General features: G+C 38.5%; 1 protein-coding gene across 1 annotated transcript in view; it reads right to left on the bottom strand.

The window, feature by feature from the left end:
* The window catches only part of jam3b (junctional adhesion molecule 3b), a 53,171-nt gene that overhangs the window by 3,149 nt on the left and 24,018 nt on the right, over positions 1-26,004 (bottom strand). Inside the window, exons 2-8 of the mRNA XM_077505116.1 lie at positions 8,738-8,806; positions 8,547-8,660; positions 8,320-8,472; positions 4,042-4,244; positions 967-1,066; positions 690-819; positions 548-602 (exon numbers count right to left, since the gene is read on the bottom strand). Coding sequence (XP_077361242.1) covers positions 548-602; positions 690-819; positions 967-1,066; positions 4,042-4,244; positions 8,320-8,472; positions 8,547-8,660; positions 8,738-8,806 — 824 coding nt within the window. The remainder of the gene's footprint in view (positions 1-547; positions 603-689; positions 820-966; positions 1,067-4,041; positions 4,245-8,319; positions 8,473-8,546; positions 8,661-8,737; positions 8,807-26,004) is intronic.

Genomic DNA, 26,004 nt, shown 5'->3' with positions numbered 1-26,004 from the left:
AAAAGACGTGGTTGAAAATTGGGCCGAGCAGATACTTTAATCACTGTTATACTGTTATACGCTTAATTAATTATTCAATGCGCTTCCTTAGGAACGATTGTTTTCGTATATCAGTCCAGCGAGCCCCTATTGTTTACTGAGAATAAGGGCCGAATAGTGGAAAGCCGTAAGTAAACTAACCCAAAGATGCCACAAGACATGGTAAAGTACGCTTTCTCTTCAACAAAGCTGTGGCCTCACTAGATGAAGCTCCTCCCATCAGTTCAACGTAAGTACTCACCAGATGATGCCAAAGTAATTATATCAGACAACCCCCAATGAATTGAAGAACTGGGAGGCAGACGCACTAAGCTACAAATGCTGCCTTTTCACAAATGTTTGTCCATTTACAATGTACACTCAAGAGCTTATCACAACCCCCCCCCCCCCCCCCCCCCAAAACCAAAAAAACAAAAAAAAACAAAAAACTATTGTATAGTAATTATATTGATGATAATATTTTCCAGTATTTAGTTGACTATTTTCAATTTTAGTGGAATATACGTACCTCATCCTCCGTCCTGACATAGTCCACCCCATCTCCTTTCGCTGGAACTTTGTAGCTACAACACACAGGTCACACGGAAGTCAATACGTGTACAACGTGTAGCCTTTGATCATCTGTGTGGGAGGATGGGCCGACGTCTTACTTGTTCCCTGTCTGCTTTTGACTTGCGAAGTAACCTCGCTTATATGCGCAGCAGATCCCGGCCGAAATACAAATAAGTACGAGCACCACCACCACCACTCCCAGTATGATCCCCACGACGTCAATATCATCTGTGGAGATCAAACATGGTAATGCAACCATGACATACGGTTCAGGAAGACAGTGTAGTGTATTATATACTGTACAGATACAGTAGATCTATGAACCCCGATGAACTCTTGGGATCTCAATTTAAATTGTGTTGATGCAGCACTTACAGACTTCCATCTTCTGAGGTGCACACTCAGCATATCCTGCATCGTTTTTTGCTCGGCAGTAGTACTCGCCAGCGTCCTCCTTTATGACAGAGATAAACTTCTGCATTGGGGAAAGAACAAAAGATCCAGTCAGTCAGTGTTGTCTAGTGTAAAGCCATTTCGCTTGTCAGACTGAATGATGCCAATCTTCGGTAGCGCTCAGATGTCAATACTCGGCACATAACCAGGATTTTAGCCCAAGACATTGAGAGAAACATATTTATTGAAAACAAATTTAACTCAACTGTGACTTTCTGTTTGACTCCAAACAGTGGGTGTGATTATGATGTCAAAGATTTACACTCACTACTGTCTGTGCAGCCTATGAAAGTGTACACCTTGTGAGGAGTAAGGGGTTCAGAAGATGGATGGATGGATGGATGGATGGATGGATGGACGGACGGATGGATGGACATCTAGATGTGTTAAACAATTCAGGGCAGCCAACTTTTTGTCTGAACCAACCCAATTCTCATGTGAGCAAAAGAATTGCAACAGACATTATTAAGTTAATTTAATAATAATGTAATATTTGGTGGCAATACCCTGACTTGCAATTAATGCATCAAGCCTGCGACGCATTGACTGTGTTGCATTCTTCTCATTGGAAATGCTTTTCCAGGCCTTTATTGCAGCCTCTGTCACTTGTTTTCTTCCCCTGGACATTTTCTGCCTTCAGTCTCCTCTGCAGGAGCTGAAATACATGCTCTATTGGGTTTAGGTCTGGTGATTTACTTGGCCAGTTTAAGACCCAGCATAAGTGGACCAAGTCAATCACTGTCAATCACCTTGACACGACAGAGCCTGCATTTTACCTCCTGAAGGGAGAAACCACTAGGAATAAAAAAATGGACAATGGTTCGCAGGCTTGATGCAGTTATTGCAAGTAAAGATCTGTTCCAATACTTTTGCTCACTTAAAACTAGGTAGGCCTATGCAATGATATCCAAACATCATGATACGATATCACAATATGAAGGTCACGACACGATAATTATCACGATATTGTGGGGGGCGTTGGCGATATTTAATAAAGATCACAATATTGTAAATAAGAGAGCTCATACTAAAAAAAAAAAAAAAAAAAAAAAAAAGCACAATATTGTGCTTTTGTACATAACAGCAATGCACATAAACCACCTACAATTTCTAATAACAATACTGAGTCACTTGATAATGCAAGCACACGCTGATTGCTTCACAAGCAAATTAGGTTCCCCTTCATCTCACAATTAGCGTAATTTTTTTTAAACATAGAAGGCCAAAACATCACTAATGAAAAATAAATTGCACGAATAAACTAGCCACTAGAGGGTGCTAGAATTGCACAAATGGAAATCAACCTGACTTTTTAAATATTGTGACCATGACGACGATATTGTGGCAGTTTTAATATCACGATATTGTCCTTATCGTGACATCCCTACTTAAAACATGAGTGGGTTCAAACAAAAAGTACTCTGTCTTGAGTTGTATAATAGCTAGATCTAAATAACATGAAATGAAATCTGAATTCTGAACTTTTGTTTCATATTCATCTATTGACGTAAAACGCAAATGCCTTTAGTATAAAACAAAAACAAAGGAATTGACCTTTGACCTGATGATGCAGCATTAAAAGCTACACAGACAGTATGTAATATATGGTTGCTTCATGTGAAAAACATTTTATGTCAATTTTTTTTATTTTTTAGATTTGTATGTTTTTGGGATGTCTGCATTCAGTTTTATCCCAGAAACATAAAAATGTACAAATAAATTATTAAATAAATAAATAAATAAAAACTGACATGCAGACGTCCCAAAAACATAAAAATGTAAAAAATAAATAAATAAATAAATAAATAAAAATAACTGACATGTTTTTCACATAGCGACGACATGTGAATGTTTTTTAAAGTATGTTTTAAATGATTGTATGTCGTATATGTCAATTATGTTACATTATATGTTTTAAATGATTATTTTATGTTATTCTGGGGCAGCACGGTGGGTGGATGGAGTGGTTAGGACGTCTGCCTCCCAGTACTGAGGACTCAGGTTAGAGTCCAGGCTCCGGCCTTCCTTGGTGGAGTTTGTATGTTCTCCCCGTGCCCGCGTGGGTCTTCTCCAGGTACTCCGGTCTCCTCCCACATTCCAAAGACATGCATGACAGGTTAATTGGGCGCTCCGAACTGTCCCGAGGTGTCCTTGTGAGCGTGGATGGTTGTTGGTCTCTGTGTACCCTGCGATTGGCTGGCAACCATTTCAGGGTGTTCCCCGCCTACTTGCCCAAAGCCAGCTGAGATAGGCTCCAGCACCCCCGCGACCCTTGTGAGGAATAAGAGGTCAAGAAAATGGATGGATGGATGGATGGATTTGTTATTCTATTATTTTGTAACAATATACATCCTTTTTCGCTGCATATGTGCAATGTGTGAACGTTTTTATAGTATGTTTTTTCCTAAAGAAGTGCATGCGTGTTATTTTGTTAATTTTTGAAATTACAATATAAAAACACCAAGTCATTTCTTCCAAATAATGCAATCCAAACCACCATACAATTAACTAGTTCCTCGTTATCCATCCGTTAGTGTGTATTACTTTCCCACGAGAAGACCTAAACAAATAAAGATATAAATAGCTGATAAGGGACGGTGATAAGCGCAGGTGTAGAAGAAAGATCATCCAAACCTCATTAGTTTACAACTGGCACTTTAAAATGCTGTCCCATGTTAACACTTGTTCTGGAGTTTCACACAAAGGACAAGAGTGCAGTACAGTGTAATATTTTACATCCAAGAGGCTAGCATGGAGGCTGGCAAGAGGGCCTCGGGTGGTGGAGAGTTTGTGGACTGAGCAGCGTCCTCCAAAGCGAGTCCATTGAGGAATGTGCAAGCGAGGGCAGCAGATTCCCCTTGTGGCTCGAGCCCTCCTGCACCATCAACTGTCTATCCAAAAATATCCGGCCCACCCCTGGGTGTCAGGCCGCCGTGCCTGCCCCACCCGCCTCGCTCATGCGTGTCCTTGTCCAAACACATGCACACACATACTAACCAGAATTCCTGTTTCCGAGTTGAGCGCATATGACGAGTTGAAGAACTTTGCGCTGCTCTTGGGGTCATCAGGAATTTCCTCCTTGTTCTTAAACCACTGGTACTGAGACTTGGGGAAGCCCTCTTCCTCCGCACAAGTCAACTCAGCTGACTTGCCAAAAGGTACCGATTTGGGGACGATGCATTTTGGAACAACCGGCTTTACTGTAGTGTCAAAAAACAAACAAACAAACAAAGGAATATTGTGACAATACTGCAGCATCCAATAACATGAGAAGTAGGAATGTGATAAACTTGAGTGGAGTTGAGTTTATTCAATTAAAAAAAAACCTCAACTTTGTTTTTTCAGGACAACACATGAATATTAAAGTCCCCCATGAAGAGAATATGATCATATATTGGCAAGAAGATTTGCAAAGTCATTTAAAAAGTCCTTATTGTATTTTGGAAGTCTGTAAATGACAAAGCACAGCACAGAGACAGAAGGTGGCTTCAAAGCTGTTGATCGACGTAGTAAATACTAAATAGACATCGTTTACGTTTAAATTAGTTTTTAAAAATAGTCGCCGTTCCTCCTTCGGCGCGTCCAAGTAAGTAAAGCCAAGCAGTAGTAGCCTAATTCAATCATAGCGGTGGACTCACCGGCGACAGTCCAGATCTCTGTGAGGCAGAGGAAATCCAAGTTGTTGGAATGGAAAAACGCCCTCAAAATAAACGTTTTGTTTGTCAATGACCGCCCATTTAATAGCGGGTTCCTTGTGGGGTGCATGGCTCTTCCGTCCGGCGGTCTCCAGGAAGCTCCTTCAGAAGCTGGAGGTCGGTATCGCGTCCAAAGCACGGATAGCAGCATGGCCAAAGCTTTTCTGGTAAGACGACGATCGGTAGCAGCCAAGAATCGACAGGGTTCAGGATATGCCACAACGGAGTACATTCATGCCTTCGGGAACGAACCGGGGGCGAAGCTTGTTTCAGCACCCGTTTTAGCTTCACCAACTGGCCACCGTGTTTACCACGGCGCCACCGCTTCCACCGTGGAAGCATGTGAACGCGGAAGCGGTCGGACGGAATGTCAGCCAGGAGCGGTGGCAACGTTTTCTCCCAACCATGCTCGAACATTTGAACGTACAATGTCTGTCTGGACAGAAGATCGGGAAGATGACTTAGTCTCTTTAGTTCCAGAAAGACCGGCATCGTATGGTATTACCGTTAAAAGGTTTGCTGACAAAGGTATGAAAGCCAAACTATGGCATGGCATAGGGGTGCGACTGGATATGGCAGGTAGGATTTACTATTATATACGATACTGTGCAAAAAGCCGGAGGGTTTCATTTACGTGGGAGGTCATCACGAGAGAAGAAGTAACTGGTATGCATTGTTTCGGTTTTCATATCCCGCCCCCATAAAGAGGTTTCCGGTTGCCTTTAGGAATAATGACTACTGCTGCCGATGGTATGGAGGGGAATTAGTTCTCCCGCATGCAATGAAGGTATATAATAGTCGGGGTCAGTGCAGTGTGCATTTCCGTCATTGTTTTATGCGACGTGCCGACGTCTGGGCCAACGCCACAGGGGGGAGGTGTCGGTCACATTTGGCCGACATTGTATTGGTGTATTTCGGCCTTTAAGAAGACATTTGTAGTTGTTTAAAAAAAAATAAAATACACAAAAAGTACTCACTGTAAAAAAAAGAAAAAAAAAGAAAAAAAAAAGACCAGTTTTAATATTGTGTTTCAGTGATGGTACTAAAAGAAACTATTTTCTCTTGAGTACCGTATTTTCTGTACTATAAGGCGCACCCTAAGAGCCTTCAATTTTTTTCAAAAGCTGACCATGCGCCTTGTAAACCGGTCCGCCTTATATATGGATCAATATTGAGTCACAACAGGTCTCGCTGTCAAGACGCTATCGGTGACCCTGCACGATCGGTGACGCGCATGCGCAGAAGATCCCGCCATCTTGGATCGCTAACTACGGCAACCCCACTAGAACAAAATACCTTTACCTTTTGATAATGCGCGTTCGTAAAAACACAATACATCACTGAAGAAAAATCTTACATTCTTGATGCATTATAAAGAAACTATTTTAATCTTACAGGTTTTAAAGACGAACATTTTACTTTTGACCCCATTACATTCCTAGTGAGTCTTCATTGTTATAATTTACGTTTAGTCTGCAGTATTTTTATTGTCTTTAGGTGGTACCATGGTATCTTCATGATATATGGTATTTTACCATAGTTGCGAGTGTCAAGACGCTATCGGTGACCCTGCACGATCGGTGACGCGCATGCGTAGAAGATCCACCTAAAGACCTTAAACTGGTTTGTAATCTATTAATAAAGTTTGACTGACCTATTTGACTGTTTTGTTGACATTCCCTTTAGCACAGCACCATCTAATGGATGCATAACGTAACCCCAGCCTCTACTGTAGCGCCTTATATATATGGAAAAAGTTTTCAAATACTGTATGTCATTCATTGAAGGTGTGCCTTATATATGGAAAAAGTTTTAAAATATGTCATTCATTGAAGGTGCGGCAGTTTTATCGTAGATTATCGTGGATTTATTACCTGACCAATAAATCGATAATCGCGGTGTCACCATATTGTGAGGTAATCATTATCGTGAGCCTTGTAATACATATCGTATCGTGAGGTACCCTGAGGTTCCCACCTTAATGAGAAGTCTCTTTCGAAAAGTTGACGCAGTGTGATGCTGCTTTGCCTTATTCCCAACTAGAATGCTTAAAGTGATACAACCTAGGCGCATGCTGATCGTTCATGGTTCGTTCGTATGGGAACATGATTTTTGAGCGATGCCAAAAAATGCTACCAAAACATGTGGCGCTTGCTTTCTTTAGCACTGCGATTCCGAGCAGATGCAGTTTCAGAGGTTTCCCCTTATAGCCCGGAACATGCCTTTGCAGCTGGGTAGGTCTAGTCTGGTCACAACACATCCTCACATGTATGCCAAAGGCTTGGTGCGACCTACAACACGGTGTCATCTTACCGCATCCAAAGTGTGAACTCAACGGGCAAGGTCTCTCTTTTAAGGGCAAAATAATCATGTTATTATTAGCCAAAATTCTGAATAATCTTGTGCTGTCATTTATATAATTCGGAGTCTACACATAATAGAACAATAAAAAAGGACAGGTCATTTAGAGCAGTGTTTCCCAAACAGGGGTACGTGGAAGCATTTAATCATTTATTTCCAAGCTCAATAACGTGTGGCACATCAGTGCCAAATCAAAATATGTCAGCTCAAGTGTCTCATTAATATTTAGATGACTGATGAAAACAACGTACAACTTCTATCGTATGTTTACAGATTATTCTTGGAAAGGGTTTTGTTCCTGATATGTAAAGTTTAAATATTTAAAGGGGACTTCCTCAAAAGGTCTTATACATTGCATCTACCGGTATATATCTTTTACTTTGATTCCTATTTTTTATTTGTATTACTGTAAAATCCAGTGAATAACAAAAAATAAAAATCCCATTATCATGGGTATTATATAGGGGGCTTAATAAGAAATGGCCATTTTTTGCATTGTTTAGATGTTTACCCAGGGGCTGTAAAAAATAAATAAATAAATAAATAAATAAAATGCAATCACTGGTTTACAGCGCATTTCATACACAACATAACTCAATATGCCACATACTGTAATTAAAAGTCCAATATTTTAAAGCAGTTACAAACAGCATTAGAGATTTAAAAGCAAAGTAAAGAAAACATTTAAAAATTCCTTCCTAAAATTACTAAAAGAGCATACAGTGCAAGAATAGAACAATACTTTGAAAAACCACAATCACAGGTATGGGATAAAAGCATAGGTTTTAAGCATTTATGTGTTATTGGTATGTTTTGTATCTTTATTCATTATTATTATTATTATTATTATTATTATTAGTCACTCTGATGTGCTCTAAAGGGCACCAGCAAAGTTGTGCTTTTGACGTGTCATTTTGTAAACTGTATTATGCACGGGTCGTTAGAAACGGGATTTTAGGGTACGTATTTATTTTCACAGCAACATATTTTTAGGTTTCATTTTAGTTAAACAAAACAAAACGAAACAAAACCAGAACACGTAATTCCTAATACTGAAATTTTCAAATTGAAGACGCAAAATAAAATTATTTTCACTTAATCTGTTTTGTTACGTTCATCTTTTGCAGAATCATCAACACGCATGAGTGAGGGGGGTAACTCAGGCTTGGGGGTGCACAAGTCCAAAAATGTTGTAAACCACTGATTTAGATTGCTGTACCTCGAACAACAAGGTCAATCACAATCTCGTCAAAGGACCTCTGGTCGTCTGCAGCTGTGACCTCACAGCGATACTTTGCCGTGTCCATTCGAGTCGCGTTGGTTATCACCAACGTGGCTGGTTCTCTTATCACTGCTCGATTCTCCAAGTCACCTGCACAAAGAACATCGAGACAAACTCATTAAGAGACACAGTCATCTAGTTTTGTTTGGGTATAATTAATTTACCTGAAACTTTCTGGTTAAAGTACACATAGATTGGTCCCTCGTCTTTAATCTTCTTCCACTCAATTCTAGGATTGTTTGTGGAAATTGAGTCGATCAAACATGATAATTCAATTCCTACGGAGTAGACAAGAAGACGTGATGTCACGACAAGCAGTGAATACAAGACAATTTATTTTTGTCATGGTACTTACTGTCAAACTCATCCGTCCACGGTGAATTGTTGTCTGTCCTCAATACGACTGCCAGCACGCTGAAGTAGCCTGCAAAACAAAGAGACGAGGGAATGCAAAATAAGAATTTCCGCTGCATTAATCTTCGTGATAGTGATGATCTCACGCTAATTTGCACAATACCAGCTGACATGCGCCGATGTGCTGTGTTCATTTTAAGACTTTCCTTGGGGATACTTGAGCATATGCGCTTCTGAAATACCGTAAACTCGGTTGGAGGAGATAAATGTCAATCCCATATCAGTGACATGATTTTACATTCTGGCACTGTTTGGCCTACTTTTGTTTTTTCATCTTCCATTTATAGTTGTGTTGGTCAAACTATTGTCTGTGTGTGTTGAGGGTGGGGGAGTTGTTTCCATACAGTGGATAATTGTGCACGGAGGCATGTGCTCTTTCAGGGCAAGCTCACCATGCCAGTAGTTCAACTGGCTGCCGAGCCCTTTTCTCCCCCCCTCTCTCTGTAGGCCTGATGCTATTGCCTGTGCGGGCCTGATGGTTCAAAAAACACTGGCCCGAGTAGGGAGCGCCAACTGAATCATTCTGACAACCATTAGTCCGCATGCAAATTCATGCAAAATCCCTTCCACCATAATGGGAATCAAGGAACACACTCAAAGCTTATGATCACGCTTTCAAGGATGACTGTCTGAATGCGCTCAGATCCCAAGGTCAAGGTCAAGGTCAAGGTCAAAACTGCAAATCTATGGGACTGTAGATTGAACTTAAAAACTGTGTGAAAGGGACGACCTTGCCAGGATGGCCCATTTTTCACTCAAAAAACTGTATTTTGTGATCAGGATAATGAAACTAGCTTCCATTTTCAATATTATCATTTTGCTTGGGAGAAATCTGTAAATAAACTAGACAATTTCAAAATTCAATTTTCTAGTCTACAACATAGCCACACCCCCTCCCTATTTCCATGTCTTGGAGAGAGTCTGTAGAGGAACCGGACACAATTTGTCTATTCAATGACATTGCATGTGCACGTCCAAAAACAGCGATCAGTCTGCACCAAAATTTATGTCTACTTATGCCCACTTAAACTTCTGAAAATATCACAAGAATAAGCTTCTCCATGGCTTACTTTGATAGTTTTCTTCAGAGGAGCTCACAATTAATGTCCATAAATTCCAAAATATTGGCCCTATCAATATTTTCCCAAGTTGAAGTGGGCAGAAGTAAGGATTTGGATATGAATTTTGGTGATGATTGGTCATGGTTTTAAGACACTAGGTGACATGAATCATTTTTACACCTGCACAGTCAGTGTTGACAGTTCTCTGCTGGAGTATGGAGGACCAAAACTGCCAAAATTCAAAATAAATAAATTACTAAATAAATGACTAAAAGTGAAAATAAAAATGAATATAAAAAAATATTATTCGAAAAAATAAATCTAAATGGAAATAAATCAGTTTTTATTTTCACTTTTAGTCATTTATTTATTTAGTCATTGATTTATTTATTTAGTCATTTTCATTTATTTATCTATTTATTTATTTATTTACTTATTTAGTCATTTATTTAGTCATTTATTTATTTATTTCTGTATTTATTTATTTATTTAGTCATTTATTTATTTTGAATTTTGGTAGTTTTGGGCCGTACTGCCAAGTCGAAATGCTATTCAAACGAGGGGGCGGTCCTAAGCGTGTCCACTGTCACCTCAACTTGCAACTTGAGTTGCTAGACAACAAGTGACAGCAGACAGTGGACAAGATAGTCGTCCATTGCTGGAGCTCTCCATTGCGAGCCAGCGAGACTTCCTTGTTCGCCGAGCTGCACACTCGACCAATGACAGGCAGTTTGCAACGGCGGAGTCCAACCAAGACACGCTTAGGACCGCCCCCTCATTTGAATAACATTTCGACTTGGCAGTACGGCCCAAAACTGCCAAATTTAAATAAATAACTAAATAAATGACTAAATAAATAAATGACTAACTAAATAAATAAATAAATAAATGACTAAATAGATATATAAATGACTAAATAAATAGATAAATCCCTAAATAAATAAATAAATAAATGACTAAATAAATAAATAAATTACTAAAAGTGAAAATAAAAACAGATTTATTTCCATTTATATTTGTTTTTTTTGGCTATACTCTTCGAATTATATTTTTTTTATATTCATTTTTATTTTCACTTTTAGTCATTTATTTATTTATTTAGTCATTTATTTATTTTGAAATTTGGCAGTTTTGGTCCTCCACACTGGAGCCCCATCAACCCTAGCGTGGCGGGGACGTCCGGAACCATCGTACGGAGACAATGAGTACATTTACATGCAGATGCAGTCGATAACCCGTTTAAACCCCGAATATTGGCAATATTCAGGTTTTGAAAGCACATGTGAACACACGGAAAAACCCCAATGTAGTTTCAGTTGGGTTTTCCAAATGTGCACAATGACCAATGGACCATGTATCGGGAGTAAAATCTGTCCACTCATGACTGTAAACGAATTATCCCAAATGTTTCACAAACTGTAATTTTGCCCTTAACCCGAATATTGACTGCATATAAAGTCATAAACATAGTCAATGATGCCAGTGGAAAGAGTGAGAAGGTGTCTGACAGTAGAGCCCATGACCCGCTTGGATGTTTAAGGAAGAGCTGCAGTTTAAGCAGGAAAGAAGATATTGGTGTGGAGGATGGGGCTGTCTGTTTAAAGTGAGCCGATCCCTTCCCTTCGTCTTCCAAGTCAGAATCATTAAATTGCACGCTAAAATTACACTCATCTTGCTAGGTCCTTCCCAAGTTTGTGAGAGTCAATTTCACTCGAGAGGTCCAAAATGTTCTCAAACTTCTTTTGGCACGACGCTACGTGCATTGATCCATGCATAAATGCTCAAAATTTTGTTTGGGAAGCTGACAAAGCAAGCCAGGAAGTAAGCTAGGAAACGCTAGCAATGCTGCTGCTATCTATCAGGCTGGTGTGTCAATCGAGCAGTCTCCACCCAATTTGTGGGCGTCGCAACATGTGCTGAAAGCTGTTACAAAAAAAAAATCCCTTTTTTAGGGCTGTCATTTATTTTTTATTTTTTAAAACATACAGACTATTACATGCGCCTATGTTCAGCCCACTCAACGGTCTTTTTAAGGTAAGACATAAAATCAGCAGTGACGCCATGTATGTAGTCTGAAACAAAAAGAGGATAGGATAACGTGACCTGGACACATGGATATGCACAAGTGTCTGGGCTCTAGGGTCACCAGCTAAAGCAGACAATCTAAGCTGATTAGCCCACTGTCTTTTTGGAGATCATGAAAAGACGACAGCTTGTTTAGTAAAGACGATAGCGACATTACAAAATAGGTCAAACTTCCATTTGGAACTATTTTGGAGTAACTTTCAAAAAGCTCATAAGAAAAGCCTGAGTGAAGCATCAACTGGTTTACAACCAGCAGGCCTTGATTATATTATTTATTGTAATGTTTCCATATTAAATTAATGCTTTGGAAAAGGTAATGTAAAAATGAAAACTGGTGACCCAAAACAGTTGTGTGAATGTGAAACAATTAGGGCTGGGTAATAATAATAATAATCAACATTGAATTGATTTTCTTTTTCGAGCCTGATATTGATTTATTAAACCATGAATTGATTACCGTATTTTCCGCACTATAAGGCGCACCTAAAAGCCTTCAATTTTTTCAATAGCTGACCATGCGCCTTATAATCCAGTGTGCCTTATATATGGATCAATAGTGAGCCGCAACTGGTCTCGCTGTCAAGACACTATCGGTGACCATGCACGATCAGTGACGCGCATGCGCAGAAGATCCCGCCATCTTGGATCGCTAGCTAATACTAATACTTTACCTCAGAGAAAATAATAAAGCAGCTGTTTATTCATTTTGGGAGTGAATGGAGTTGTCAGAAAGCTGGTTTGTAATCTATTAATAAAGTTTGACTGACCTATCTGACTGTTTTGTTGACATTCCCTTTAGCGCAGCACCATCTAATGGATGCATAACGTAACCCCAGCCTCTACTGTAGCGCCTTATATATGGAAAAAGTTTTAAAATGTCATTCATTGAAGGTGCGCCTTATAATGCGGTGCACCTTATATATGGAAAAGGTTTGAAAATATGTCATACATTGAAGGTGCGCCTTATAATGAGGTGCGCCTTATAGTGCAGAAAATACGGTACTTTGATATTGTTTCCCCCCCATATATTCATAAGAAAAAAGAATTTGAAAGTCAATTTTTTTTTGTATCTTACAGTTTTCTTGAAATTTAACTGTTCACATGAATTTAAAAGTATTTTCTTTACATTTAGGAAAGACCAGACTTACTGCACTTTGAATCTTTTTAATTTATATTTTCATTTAGTTAGAATTATGAAAATACTTTCATCTCATCTTTGTTAAAAAGTAAATCATTATACCAGTTACAGCCTCAGCAAAATTTTATTTGGAATTTTTAGAGTTTTTATCATGTCGTTGATATGCGAGAACAATTGATGTTTCTTAATTAATCAAAGTCGGATTGAAGTGAAACACATTGGGAAAAATCGAAATTGAATTGAACTGAACTCTTGAGAATCGATTATCGAATTGATTGAGGGAAGTAGAATCGATACCAAGCCCTAGAAACAACTGGGGGGGGTCGGGCGGCTATGTTTTTAAATTTACTCCATTGAATATCTCTGACTGGTGCAGTTAAATAATCACAGAAACCCAATTTGTTTGCATTTCTTGACACAAAATATACCGTGCTCTGCAATAGGTTTTTATTTTTGAAAATGCCTTTTATTTTATTTTTTTGCCAAAATATGCCTGTTTAGGATTTTGACAAAAGCCTGTGCATGCGATGCATGACTCTAACTTTGACTCTAACATGACTCTAAGATTGAATATCAAATGAACTCCATGTACTGTGTAACTCTATACCAAATAACTAGGCCAGGCATGCTTAAGAGTCCAAAATATCAGAATATGCCTGCTGAAATAGAAACCAAAGATGACACTAAATTATTCCACGTGACAGTCTAAAAACTTTCTATTAAATATAGAATTTTGGTTTCCTCTTTTGCCTGAAAAAGTGTGGGCAGTTTACCCTATGTCCTCATCACTAATTCGGCGGGTATTAGTACAGATTAGGTGCCTAAGTGTGCTTGACGCGGAGATAAAAAGCTTGAGAGCTCTGCCATGGAAACAGCTGTCCAGGAAAAAACACATGAAAGCCATGCACAAAAGGATAGGTCACTGAACTTATATATGACGAGAAAAATATACGTACCAGTAATGAATGTGACTTTAGCCAACTATTTCAGTCTGTTTCAAGGTATAAGACTACGATTATAGCTCACAGACTAAAACATATCACGATATAATTCCTGGCACTTGTGTGCTCGACCAGTGTTGTTGGAAACTGGTTCAAAAATGATTGTTCTATTCATTACAAATAATGTATCAGATTTCCAGCACAATAGGAAGCAGACAAAAAACTACATGCAGTAATAAAGCATAAACAAAATTAACAGCTGCAATAATAATTGCACCATGATTTGTGTCTCCCTTTATTACAAGCCATATCCCATCCCAATGACTATAAAGGTTTTTAAGGTAAAATTAGCTCATACTGGGCTACTGCTCTAATGATTTGCAGCCCTCATTACGTTTACAGTCTTGATTTACTGCAGCGCAGTCTATAAACTCTTAACCTTAACGTTTGAGCTGTCTTCAGATGATGATGTCGTTTCAGACTTCTGTATCATCTCTAGGATGTTGACACACACGTTTCAGACTACTGTATCTTCTCTACTATACTACCAGCCACTACTATTCTAACTATGGTTATCACTCTGTGCTGCTCTTCCCAGAAGGCATTCCATTTTTACAAAGAATTATGAGATTCAATCATCAGTAGGTATTAGAATCAATCCGAACAGTCAAACAGAATGAAAATGCTCCATATAACCATCTCAATCGGAATGAAAAGGCTGAATCCGAATGGAATTTAATTCGGAATCACAGGGGTGGTATATTCTAGGCTTGTCACAAGAACCGATACTTCGGTGCCAAGTCGATGCCAAGATTCTGAAAATGTGACGGTACTGCCTTTTCTACAATACCCGAAGTACCGTTTGATATCGCGGCATATCTGGCCGCGTCTTTTGTGTTGTTTTGGGGGTGTTTATTTATTTATTTTATTATTATTATTATTATTATTATTTTAATCCCACACGCACTCATTCACACAAGCTTACGTCATGTAAACTGGGTGGATATGGGCGCTTATCTGGCAACCCACGTGACGTCTAATGACGTCACGTGAGTACCCTCCCGCTGCTACAATAACAAGGAAGTAAAGTAACATGCGTGCAACATGACAGGAGCCCGCACATCTGCAGCGTCTTCAACTGCAGCGGCCCCTCAATTAGTTGAGAAGAAAAAACACCAAAGTCGCGCATAGAAGTACTTTGGATTTGAGGTTAATGCGCAGAGATTGAGATGCCGAAACCGTTTCCAGACGAAAGGGGAACACATCAAACTTAGCGAAACATGGACATCCAGACTTGTACAAAGAATTCAAGGCAAGTGCATTTGAATTCCCGTTTTATCATTGTTGTCCATATCTAAACTAATAACGTTAGTATGATGACCCCACACTCAATGAGCTGCTTTGCGAAGTAACGTTAGCGTTATGTTCAGCCTCGTCTGTCCCGCATAATAAAGTTAGGTAAAGTTGCCAGGCAGCTAATTTACTGAATCACCTAAAGTAACATTAATTAAACAACCCTCAAATAATATATCAAACGTTATTCGTTATTTTGTTTGTTTGTGTGTGTGTGTGAGGCTACGTGCTGCAACTGGTTGGTAAATAAGCACAGTATGAGATTTTAATTTTTTTAATGCTACATGCTCTGTGATGCATTTTTCATTTTACAGTATTTTAGTGTTTAGTACTTATTGATTGTTTGTTTGTTTATTTATTGAACATATAAACATAACATAAACATAAACAAGTAGCAAATAATAATTTAAAGAAGAAACTCATAGCAATTATTTGTGATGGTTTACATGTCCAAAGGAGTAGGAAGAAGTTAAAAATGTATCTAGTCCTTCTCCTTATTCTTTGTATTTTTAACTTATTTCATTATTAAATACAGTAAAGTAATAAATTACAATAAAAGAATGTGTAATCCTGCTCGTGTAGACAATTACACTTGAACATACGTACATTAGTCAGTAGCGTATGTACATGAATTTCTTAGGTATACACAATAATACATCCTCATACTCACATATGCAATTTTCATTACACTTTCATTACAATAATGCTCTTGAACTTTACTTTTAAACATTTTTTTAAACTCAACAATTGACTTGCATCTTTTCAAGTCATAACCAAAATGAGTCCACAAATTAACACCTCTTACAGAAACACACCTTTGCTTAATATTTCTTATTTTTATTTTTATTTACTTAGTTATTTTATTTTTTATTTTTTTCTATACACTTGTACCCCTTATGTCATATAAGGACTCTCTCTCATTTCAAATGGCTTCTGAATACTATGGCAGAGTTGATTGTTGTAAGCTCTATACATTATTTGTGCTATTACTGTACTTAGCTAGTACATGCACAGTATTTTTATTTTATTGTTCACTCTATTGTTTAATACATTAATGCACAGTATTTTAATTTAATGCTTTAAAGCTACATGCCAATTGTTCTGTTTAAGCACACAGGATCATTGTTTGTTCACTTCTAATAAAGGAGTGTATGTTGAAGTACAGAATTTATTGCTTATTTTCTATTTTTACCGTGGTATCGAAATGGCATCGAGAATCGTGGAATTTCAGTGGTATCGGCATCGACTACTAAATTTCTGGTATCGTGACATCCCTAGTATATTCCTTTTGTCAACCCGAACAAGTGTCATGTAGGCTATACACTTCATTCGTAATGGCGAGGCTGCGTCCGGCATGCGCATGCTCTGTCTTGACATAAATGCGTCATGACGTTTTTCGTTTTCACCCACTAAAATGGAGGCGCCTCCCTAGTGCCTGTCTGCGAGGAGAGAACTTGTTTTTAAATACTTGAAACTTGTTTTTATCAAGATGTTGCTTCAATAAAAGTGTTAACACTATCACAACTACTGTGCTACATTGACAAAGAACTCCATCTTGATACATCATCTTGCTCCGATTAAACAGGCGAGCGTATAAACAGCAGATTGGAATGGATCATGTCAATTGTAAACAGGTGACCAGAGATCTTCATTCGGAATGATTTCAATCAGAATGACTAAAAAGTCTCCATGTAAACTAGTGTTGTTCCGATACCATTTTTTGGCCCCCGATACCGATACCCAGCTTTGTAGTATCGGCCGATACCGATACCATACCGATACTTAAGTTTTTTTTTCCCTCAACATGAAAAAGCTGTCCTGCTATTGGTTCAGAGCATTCAAGGGCCAATAGGATATTTTAGATCGGCATGCAGTGAACATGTCACATACCAGTGAATGTCGCGCACCAGCAAGACACAAGATGCTGCATCCAAAATCCTATATTAGCGTTGGAATTAATGGTATCGGCATGTTACTTGTGAGTAGTCACCGATACCGATACCACTGTTTTAATGCAGTATCGGTATCGGAACAACACTAATGTAAACCCAGCTAGTGAGTCTTTTCGATTTCTAGACCAAGACGGTGTCAATATTTATGGTTGTTTATTCCAAAACTAAGGAGTGTTGACAGATCCACGAAAGACAATTGCTGAATTACAATGAGTCCCAAGAAACTTGATGAAGGCTGAAGAAGTTCTGACTTTTTTTTTTAATGGGAAAGGTATTTTCCATCTTTTTAAGAGTGTGTGACACACACTCCGCTGACCATGCCAGACTCATCCTGTCTTGTCTCCTTGCAAGGAAATGTAACACCCGCTTTTTCCATACTAACAGTGCCAAAGATAGGTCAATAAGGCCCAACACAGTACCCCGCCTACATCCTACTGAGTTGTTGGCTTACCAGAGAAATTTAGGTCAATTGAAACACTGAAGAAGCAGTTTGGGAAAGGATCTTTCTAACCTGGAGGTGGAAAATCCTTTGTTTTCAACATTTTCGCATCGGCCTGAGCCACTACTAACAGCGCTACTCCTCTAGTCAAGTAGGTGGCAGTAACAAGCAGACATAAGCTATTCAGCAACAGTGATGCCATAAAATGGCAACATGGTAAACAATTTGCTGGTTCTGCTCATTGAATCACTGCAGACATTAAGTATCCAATCAGATCAAGGGATAGAACTACATTTAGACTCTGGCTCCTGTGATTGAACACATAAGACAATTCTTAAACGAACACAAGACTTGTGAAAAACTAACCACCTAACCAGCTGTGAAATGGTTCATTTCAATTCTTCCCTGAAAAAAATGGCAATTTATGTTGAGCAATTATGATTTTATAGCACTTTTTATGAATATTTTTGCATTAAGTACTGTATCGGGCATTTCGGACACATGATCATCGTGACGTATCGCATACGTAAAATACACATTGAATAATGAAACAAAGAAGTCATGAGGAATTATCACATCCCACGGCGGACATCAAAGGTGGAATTTCACCTTACAACAAAGAAGCACTTCTTCAAAAGCAGAACAGCCATGGAGGACACGCGAAAGATTTGTTTCCAACCGAAAACCGGATAAAACTGACAGATCCGGCCGTCTGCGAGTCCAAATGGACGGTAAACATCCGGGTACTCTGCTCGGCTAAGCTACATGTCGTGTGCTAAGCACACTTTAGATGACATTAGGAGCGGCCACCCCCACCCCCACATGGAATGAAATGAAACCAGACGTGTTGAGGACTTTACTCTTCAACAGTATTTGGGATCCAAGACGTCTTTTTCTCGCTCATTACGTCAGCAAATTCCCATTTAAATTCTCAACTCAACTCAACTCAATTTTATTTATATAGCGCTTTCAAACTACCTGAGCTGTTCCAGAGCGCTTTACAGAAACACAAAAAACAAACAGAATATAATATAACATAAAACATTAACACCAATATAATAAAATCACAACAAATCAACATTCTTCCATCCTTACATACGCTTTGATGTTTGAAGCAGTTTTTAGATGAGACAGAATCAGTCTCCTTTCAGCAGTTGATCAGAGACACGATCTCAACATGCATGACGTCACACGTTTGCTACAAGCTAAGTTTGCTTATAAGCTAGCTCATAAACAAGCATCTGCTGCATTTGCGATGAGCACCATACACACAAAAAGAATGGTACAATGTTCCAGTCTCTTACAAACGGAAGACGGCTTCCGGTTATGCACGGGATACGTCATCACGATCACGTGACCAGGTACATACATGGCGTCCCACACCGTACGATCGAATTCCGACACTTCATTAGTTTAAACTAAAATTCAGGGAATAAGATGCCAAAGATATTTGATCTTTATTCTTTGTACACAATGCCTAATCCAATACTGGAAAATGATTAATAAGTGTTTGTATTTAATTTCTGGTAGGGCTGCTCGATTATGAAGAAAATCATAATTCACTTGGTAATAATTGAAATCACGATCAGGACAATTATTTGTTTTTTGGTACAAAACAAGAAAATGTTTAAATGTGTAAAAAAAAATAAAAAAAATAAAAAAAAATAAGAAAAATTTCTTAGAAAAACAATTTATCCAACTTGTTTTTGGACCAAACAAGATTTATTAAATTAGTTATTTTAAAATAAAAAATGTGCAAAAATATAAATTGAAACAACTCAAAATTATTATTAATAATCTTTTATTTTTGTTTATGATTATGCCGATTTTGTAATTGTGGAGTGTAATAATTAAAATTGTAATTGAATTTCGATTAATTGCTCAGCCCCTAATTGCAGTTGAATTCACAATAATACATGGGGGTGGATATGTTACGTGTGAAGGAACTTGCCTCGCCACTCAGTACACAACACAATCTGGACTACAACCCCATCAAACACCTTTTTGGACAGACCGGAAAAGTGGCTTGTGAGTCAGGCGCTCTAATCCAACATCAATGTTTTACCTTCTTCTGGATGAATGCACAAAATTACCAGAGACACGTTTCCCCACAACAGTGTAACACATTTTAAAAGATCCTAACTCCATATTTCCATTTTCTGGGTTTTGAAATGTTACTTTTTGAACTGACTAGAGCCAAACGTGATCAGGTACCATCCGGTTTGCAGATGATGTACATTATGAAGTATCCTTGAGCAAGATACTGAACCCCCAGTTGCTCCTGGTGCTGCGTCATCAGTAGGTGAATGGGTAGTTAAAAATGTAAAGCGCTTTGAGGGCCTTGTAAGGTGGAAAAGAGCGATATAAATGAAGTGCCATTTACCATGAGCCTGGTAGCAACGTGGATCTTCACTGCCCTATATTTGGGATCACTTTGTTTTCTCTGCTGAGTGAGATCTGGCAGTCAACAAATGTGTATCAAAGTTATTCTTTAATCCTCCTTGCCGACCCCACCATGGGCACAGGGCTTTCTCTGTAATCTTGTCTAATTCCTTTCTAAACTCCCCCTCCTTCAAGTTTTACAGCACTGAATAGTACAATGAGCTGGGGTTTTCTTGATTCATGCACTGTATAATAAATCCCTCCTTGTTCTGTTGTTCCCCTTGGGAAAAATGCTTTCATTCGCTGTAGAGTTACGTGTTGAATCCAGAGAGGTGAGGTCGGTATCATAAATAGAAAGGTTCAATTAAGCAACCTAGTGATATTCCCTGTGAAGCATCTCTGCCTCGTGCATGCAAAGACTATTCCCACGCCCTTTCAAAAGCACCAACATCAAAGTATACACACACTTCCACTAATATCAACCAGTTGCTGTTTTCTAAGCGAGCACTGCTCAGCTACAATGAAATGAGAACTTGTTATGACCAAATATGGAGCAGTTTGGGATTTTATGTTTTAATCCACTATATTATTCATCCAGCTGAGTACAGTCAGTTCAATAAATGTACACAGAAGATTAATTTTCTCTACTAGTCTGACAAAAATCAGTGGAATGAATGCTGCTGCTCTTCCCCGATCACCCTGCCAGAAGACGCACTCACATCTCCGAGGCTGTGTCCTCCAACTGATATATTTTGTAACAGTTTATAAAAATGACAACATGACATACTGCATGTGTCTAAAAATGTCTGACCTTGTTTGAACTTAAAGGCCAGCAGAGGTTTTACCACCTTTTCGCATGAGAGGTAAAAGGAGCATGTGCATTCAGCACCACGTTGCAGGCCAGGTGCATGTCCTGTATACCCCATAATTATTCAATGCTGCACTCCCAATTTAAACGCAGCTAAACAGGCAAACAGGGATGCAAACCTCAGGTCAAGGACACATTTTGGCCTAGTCTATTCAACATAATAAAATGGTTTTAATTTCTTTCCATTCTACACTTTTTCTTGTTAGTGTTCACTAGTGAGCAAAACAGTGGTAGTCCCAGAATAAAAGTACCGGATTAATTACACAAGCAACCACTATGCTGCAGCACATTAGTGTGTTGTGGGAGATCATTGAGTGTATTGTGGAAAATGATAATTGGGCTGAAAGCTATTCATGTACAAATATCATCCAGTACAATATCTATATCCACCTGCGCCAGCAGCGTAGCCTATAATAAAACGACATGGCTGAGGATGCACAACTGGACGATCGCAAACCAATTCCAAACTCCAACTGACCCTCACAACCGTACCTACTTAATAATGTTTTATTGTTAGGGCTGGATTTAAAAAAAATAAAAAATAAATAAATCGAATAATCAATACTGAATCGATTTTCGTTTTTGAGCCCTATATCAATACCGTATTTTCACGACTATGAGGCGCACCTAAAAAGTCTTCAATTTTTTTCAAAAGCTGACCATGTGCCTTATAATCCAGTGCACCTTATATATGGATCAATATTGAGCCGCAACAGGTCTCACTGCCAAGACGCCATCGGTGACCTGCACGAAGATCCCGCCATCTTGGATCGCTAACTATGGCAACCCCACTAGAACAAAATACCTTTATATGCCTGCGTTATAGTGCGCGTTCGTAAAAACACGATACATCATTGAAAAACAATCTTACATTCTTGATGCATTATAAAGAAACTATTTTAATTCTACAGGTTTTTAAAGACGAACGTTTTATTTTTGAACCCATTACATTCCTAGTGAGTCTTCATTGTTATAATTTACGTTTAGTCTGCAGTATTTTTATTGTCTTTAGAATATTTAAAATATGTAATTCATTGAAGGTGCGCCTCATAATGCGGTGAGCCTTGTAGTCATGAAAATATGGTACATTAAACCATAAATCGATATATCTTTTCCCATATATCTATAAGAAAATACCATTTTAAAAGGCCAAATGTTTTTGTAACTTTTTCTTGAAATGTATGGTTCACATGAATTTAAAAGTATTCTCTTAAATTTATGAAAGACCTGACTTATTGCACTTTCATTCAGAATCTTTTTATTTCATATTTACAGTTATTGAATTAGAATTATGAAAATATTTTCATCTCGTCCTTGCTGATGTCAATGTTTGTGGCACACCTGATTATAACATGGTGTTACTTCCATTAATATACTAAATCATTTAAACAGTTACTGCCTCCCCAAAATTTTATTTGGAATTTAATGTCTGTGGAGTTTTTTATCATGTCCTTGATATTTAAGAAGAATTGATGGTCCATAATTAATCAATATTGATTGAATTTAAGTAAATCAAATTGAATCGGAAAACAAAATCGAATCAAGCTGAACTCTCGTGAATCGAAATTGAATCGAATGAGGAAATTAGAATCAATACCCAACCCTAATTATTTTGTTGAATATATTGATTTTTGTACAGATTTTTACACATATATACAGAAGCAATGTCCTGATGTGTAGAGCAAGCTCTAACATGTCTCCAACAACTGCGTCAATAAGCCTACAAGTCTCTCCTAAATAGAAGTATTTGGGGCGAAAACTCAAATTTTCTGCTAATTTCTTCAAAGGATATGACAATGCGCGCCCCCGTCTCCAGGTAGTTTCAATTAGAAGCCAAAATAGCGTTTGATAGGCGCAGACAGAGGACTTGTGTAAACATCGGCGCGACTTTTGAGCAGTGGAAGATACTGAGAACATTTCTGGGTATTACCAAAGTTGGCTTCCTTTCTACTTCTACTGAGAAGGTAAGATATGATAACAAAGTAAAGATGTAAACAATAATGATGACAAATAAAGGTGGACATCAAATGCTAATATTGCTATTGAGCATGTTAAATGTGATCTTGATGACATGATCTGTGTATGGCTGATACATAGACTACAGTAAGTATTGTTCGCAACTTCAGCGTCTTTCCAGTCGACAATTTATATGAATAGAACAGACACACATTTCCAATGCGTTTAAGAATACATTTGAAAAGGTGAAGACTTCATTTTTAGTTGCTTGAAGTATTATGAGAACCATGAATTTGAGCTTTATTGTGTATTTCAACTATACGTAGAATCATGGCCTAAAATATTATTAGATAATAATAAATTCCCTGCAAGCAACTGCACTATATCACAGTATAAAATTAGATTATCCGTGCAAGCAATTTATTCAGAATTGGTCTTTCTAGCATTGTCTTATTATCTTTCTATCATTCTATCAGTCGAAGTCACCTTTGCTAGAGTGCAAATAGTGGCCTCTTGCTAGAGGAGTTTCTGTTTGCTCGTGCTCGTACAGGCCTGCGCGGTTCATGCACGAGCATCATGGAGGCTGCATTTAAGCTTTAGTCCAGTTGTGTGTAAAAAAAAAAGTGTCAAACTCCTTTATGCGGCTTTAATGCAAAAATATACCATAGGCTTGATGGTTAGGAATTTGTTTACCTCAACCGAGTGAGTAAAAAGTAGACATAACTCTTAATTATGATGCACCAACACAAACTTCAATCGTAATACACAAGGTATAAATATTTCTTTTAGAGGTAACATGGATAACTGCCCATCACAAAAAGTTAATTATAAATTCAGTAATGTGTGGTAGGTACACACGTAGAACTCTTAATGAAGGCACACACTATGAAGAAAATAAAAACAAAATCACTGATTTATGGAAAATATCAGAATTTAATTATGTGATTCTGAGATTAATGAGACATTGTGACTAAGCTGTCACAACTTCAAGTGGTTGTTGGGGCTTTAATGGGGTAACGTTCATTCCAACTATCAATCCACTTAGACAATTTTGCTCAAATTACATGCGCCACCTTTCAAGTGAATGTTTCTATTTTCCAAAAATCATGCTACACTTTTTCGGCACTGCGTTCATGACTGCTCAGTTTATGGAGCACAAAAGGTGAATGCAGGCCTCAAGCGAAATGTATGACCAAAGCAGAAATGAGGGTAGGACAAAACTGTTTGGAGGCAGCATATAAACAAGACAGTCACATCGCTGTCAGCACTTCAACAGTTAGTGCGAGTGATCATGTTGTTGTCTTGAGCCTAATACAGAAAAGACACCAAAATCCAATTATTTTACCATCAAGCTTTGTTTCTCCATATAAAATCGTACATGTATATCTCTGTTGAAAATGTGTTCCATTTCAACCATGATAAGCACCATGGCTGTTTTTGTTGTTGTTTTTTTTAAAACAGAATGCAAAACACGTGCTGTACAGGCTCCCACACAAAACGTTCCGCCCACTTGTGAGATGACAGGATCCCACCTGTTCCAAGTATTCGTGGGAGAAAGTGAGTGTGAACACACTCTTCTTCCATGCAAAAAGTAACCTTGTGACACACCAAGAGCAATTGGAAGGTTTAAGGGCTGAGTTTGTAAAGGGAATGACCCCAGTGAGTATTGCCTCGAGGTTGTTTTGTCACAGCTGTGGTCCCCTTCCCAACATAAGTATGTCTTCAACCAGCTCACACCTTCTTGGATGATAGAACGTGTGACCACAGACTATAAACCAATCCTGAGAATGAATAGAATGTTGTGTGGCATACTTTAAATACTATACTTTGAAGTACTCCTCCCCTGAAAACAAAACGGGCTCGATTTTCGTTAAGTGCAGTCTAATTGTGAGCATGGGTGGAGTTTTCTTTTAGTATTTTCGCACCAGTGCAATTAGAAACAAATGTTTGCGCTGTTGTGGGCGTGAACATAGTTGATTAGCTTTCGAGCCAATGAAAGCAACTCCTCTCATTCCCTCTAAAATCAGCTTTAGAGGTGTCCTGCAAAAGATCAAAGCGCACAAAGTAGATTTTCACAAACAGACCTTCATGGGTGGATGATGTAAAGTTTAACAAGGCGATGACAATCAACCAAGCACTTCTAACCTGATCATTATTGTTGTGGTGATTGTGATGAGATGACCTCTACAATTACAAGAGGAGCTTAAGAAGATGGTCTCCATTAGCTTCCAGACCTTTATGCGTATGGCTCACTACTGCTTGGGTAACGTCTTTTAGGATATCTAAAGGTATTCCATTCTATTCTATTCTATTAGGGGAGTCAAACACAGGAAGCTAGCTACATGCGCAACAATCCCATTGGGCAATAGGCCCAACATGATTCAAGCCGCAGTTCGCTGTACATAAAGCGGCCACCATTGAATTTAATTTTGATTGAATTTCAATCAATCAATCAATCAATCAATCAATCAATCAATCAATCAATCAATTCCTACCTTTAAAAATCGGTTTCAATTAGCATTAAAGACACATGACTAAATACTCGAAAGAGGTTGCAACATAACCCATTAATTTATTTCCCAATGTCTAAATACATATTCATACTAACTGACTCAGAAGTGACTCGCAACTGAACCAGACAAGTCTTAGTAGCAGATGGAGGCTAGTACCAGCAGGTAATTCAAATTTCTTTCCTGTTATCCAGGTGTCGACTAGCAAGGTGCAGTTTTCTGCCACAAGGCCTTTTTGTGTATTCATTTATGCCACATTTACATTATACTACTGGAGGCCCTTATCTGGGAGCCGATTTAGGCCAGGCCAGGGCGTTTGCCTTACTGCTGGTCAGCCCTCTGATCGCGGCAGGGTCAAATACTCCGCCAAAGCCAATGAGGGGAGTTGGGGGGAGGCGATGGTGTCACTGAATGCCTTGGAACCTGTCACATTGAGTCAGTGTTAGAGTCTGCATGTGGCCTGCTCCAGCTTTGACTTCCAACAACTACAACAAGTTCACAGGGGTGGTAAATGAAGGCAACT

Source organism: Festucalex cinctus, chromosome 18 (genome assembly GCF_051991245.1).
Source record: "Festucalex cinctus isolate MCC-2025b chromosome 18, RoL_Fcin_1.0, whole genome shotgun sequence".
Lineage (NCBI taxonomy): Eukaryota > Metazoa > Chordata > Actinopteri > Syngnathiformes > Syngnathidae > Festucalex > Festucalex cinctus.
The sequence above is the reverse complement of the archived record's forward strand: the minus strand, read 5'-3'. Positions and strand labels throughout refer to the sequence as shown.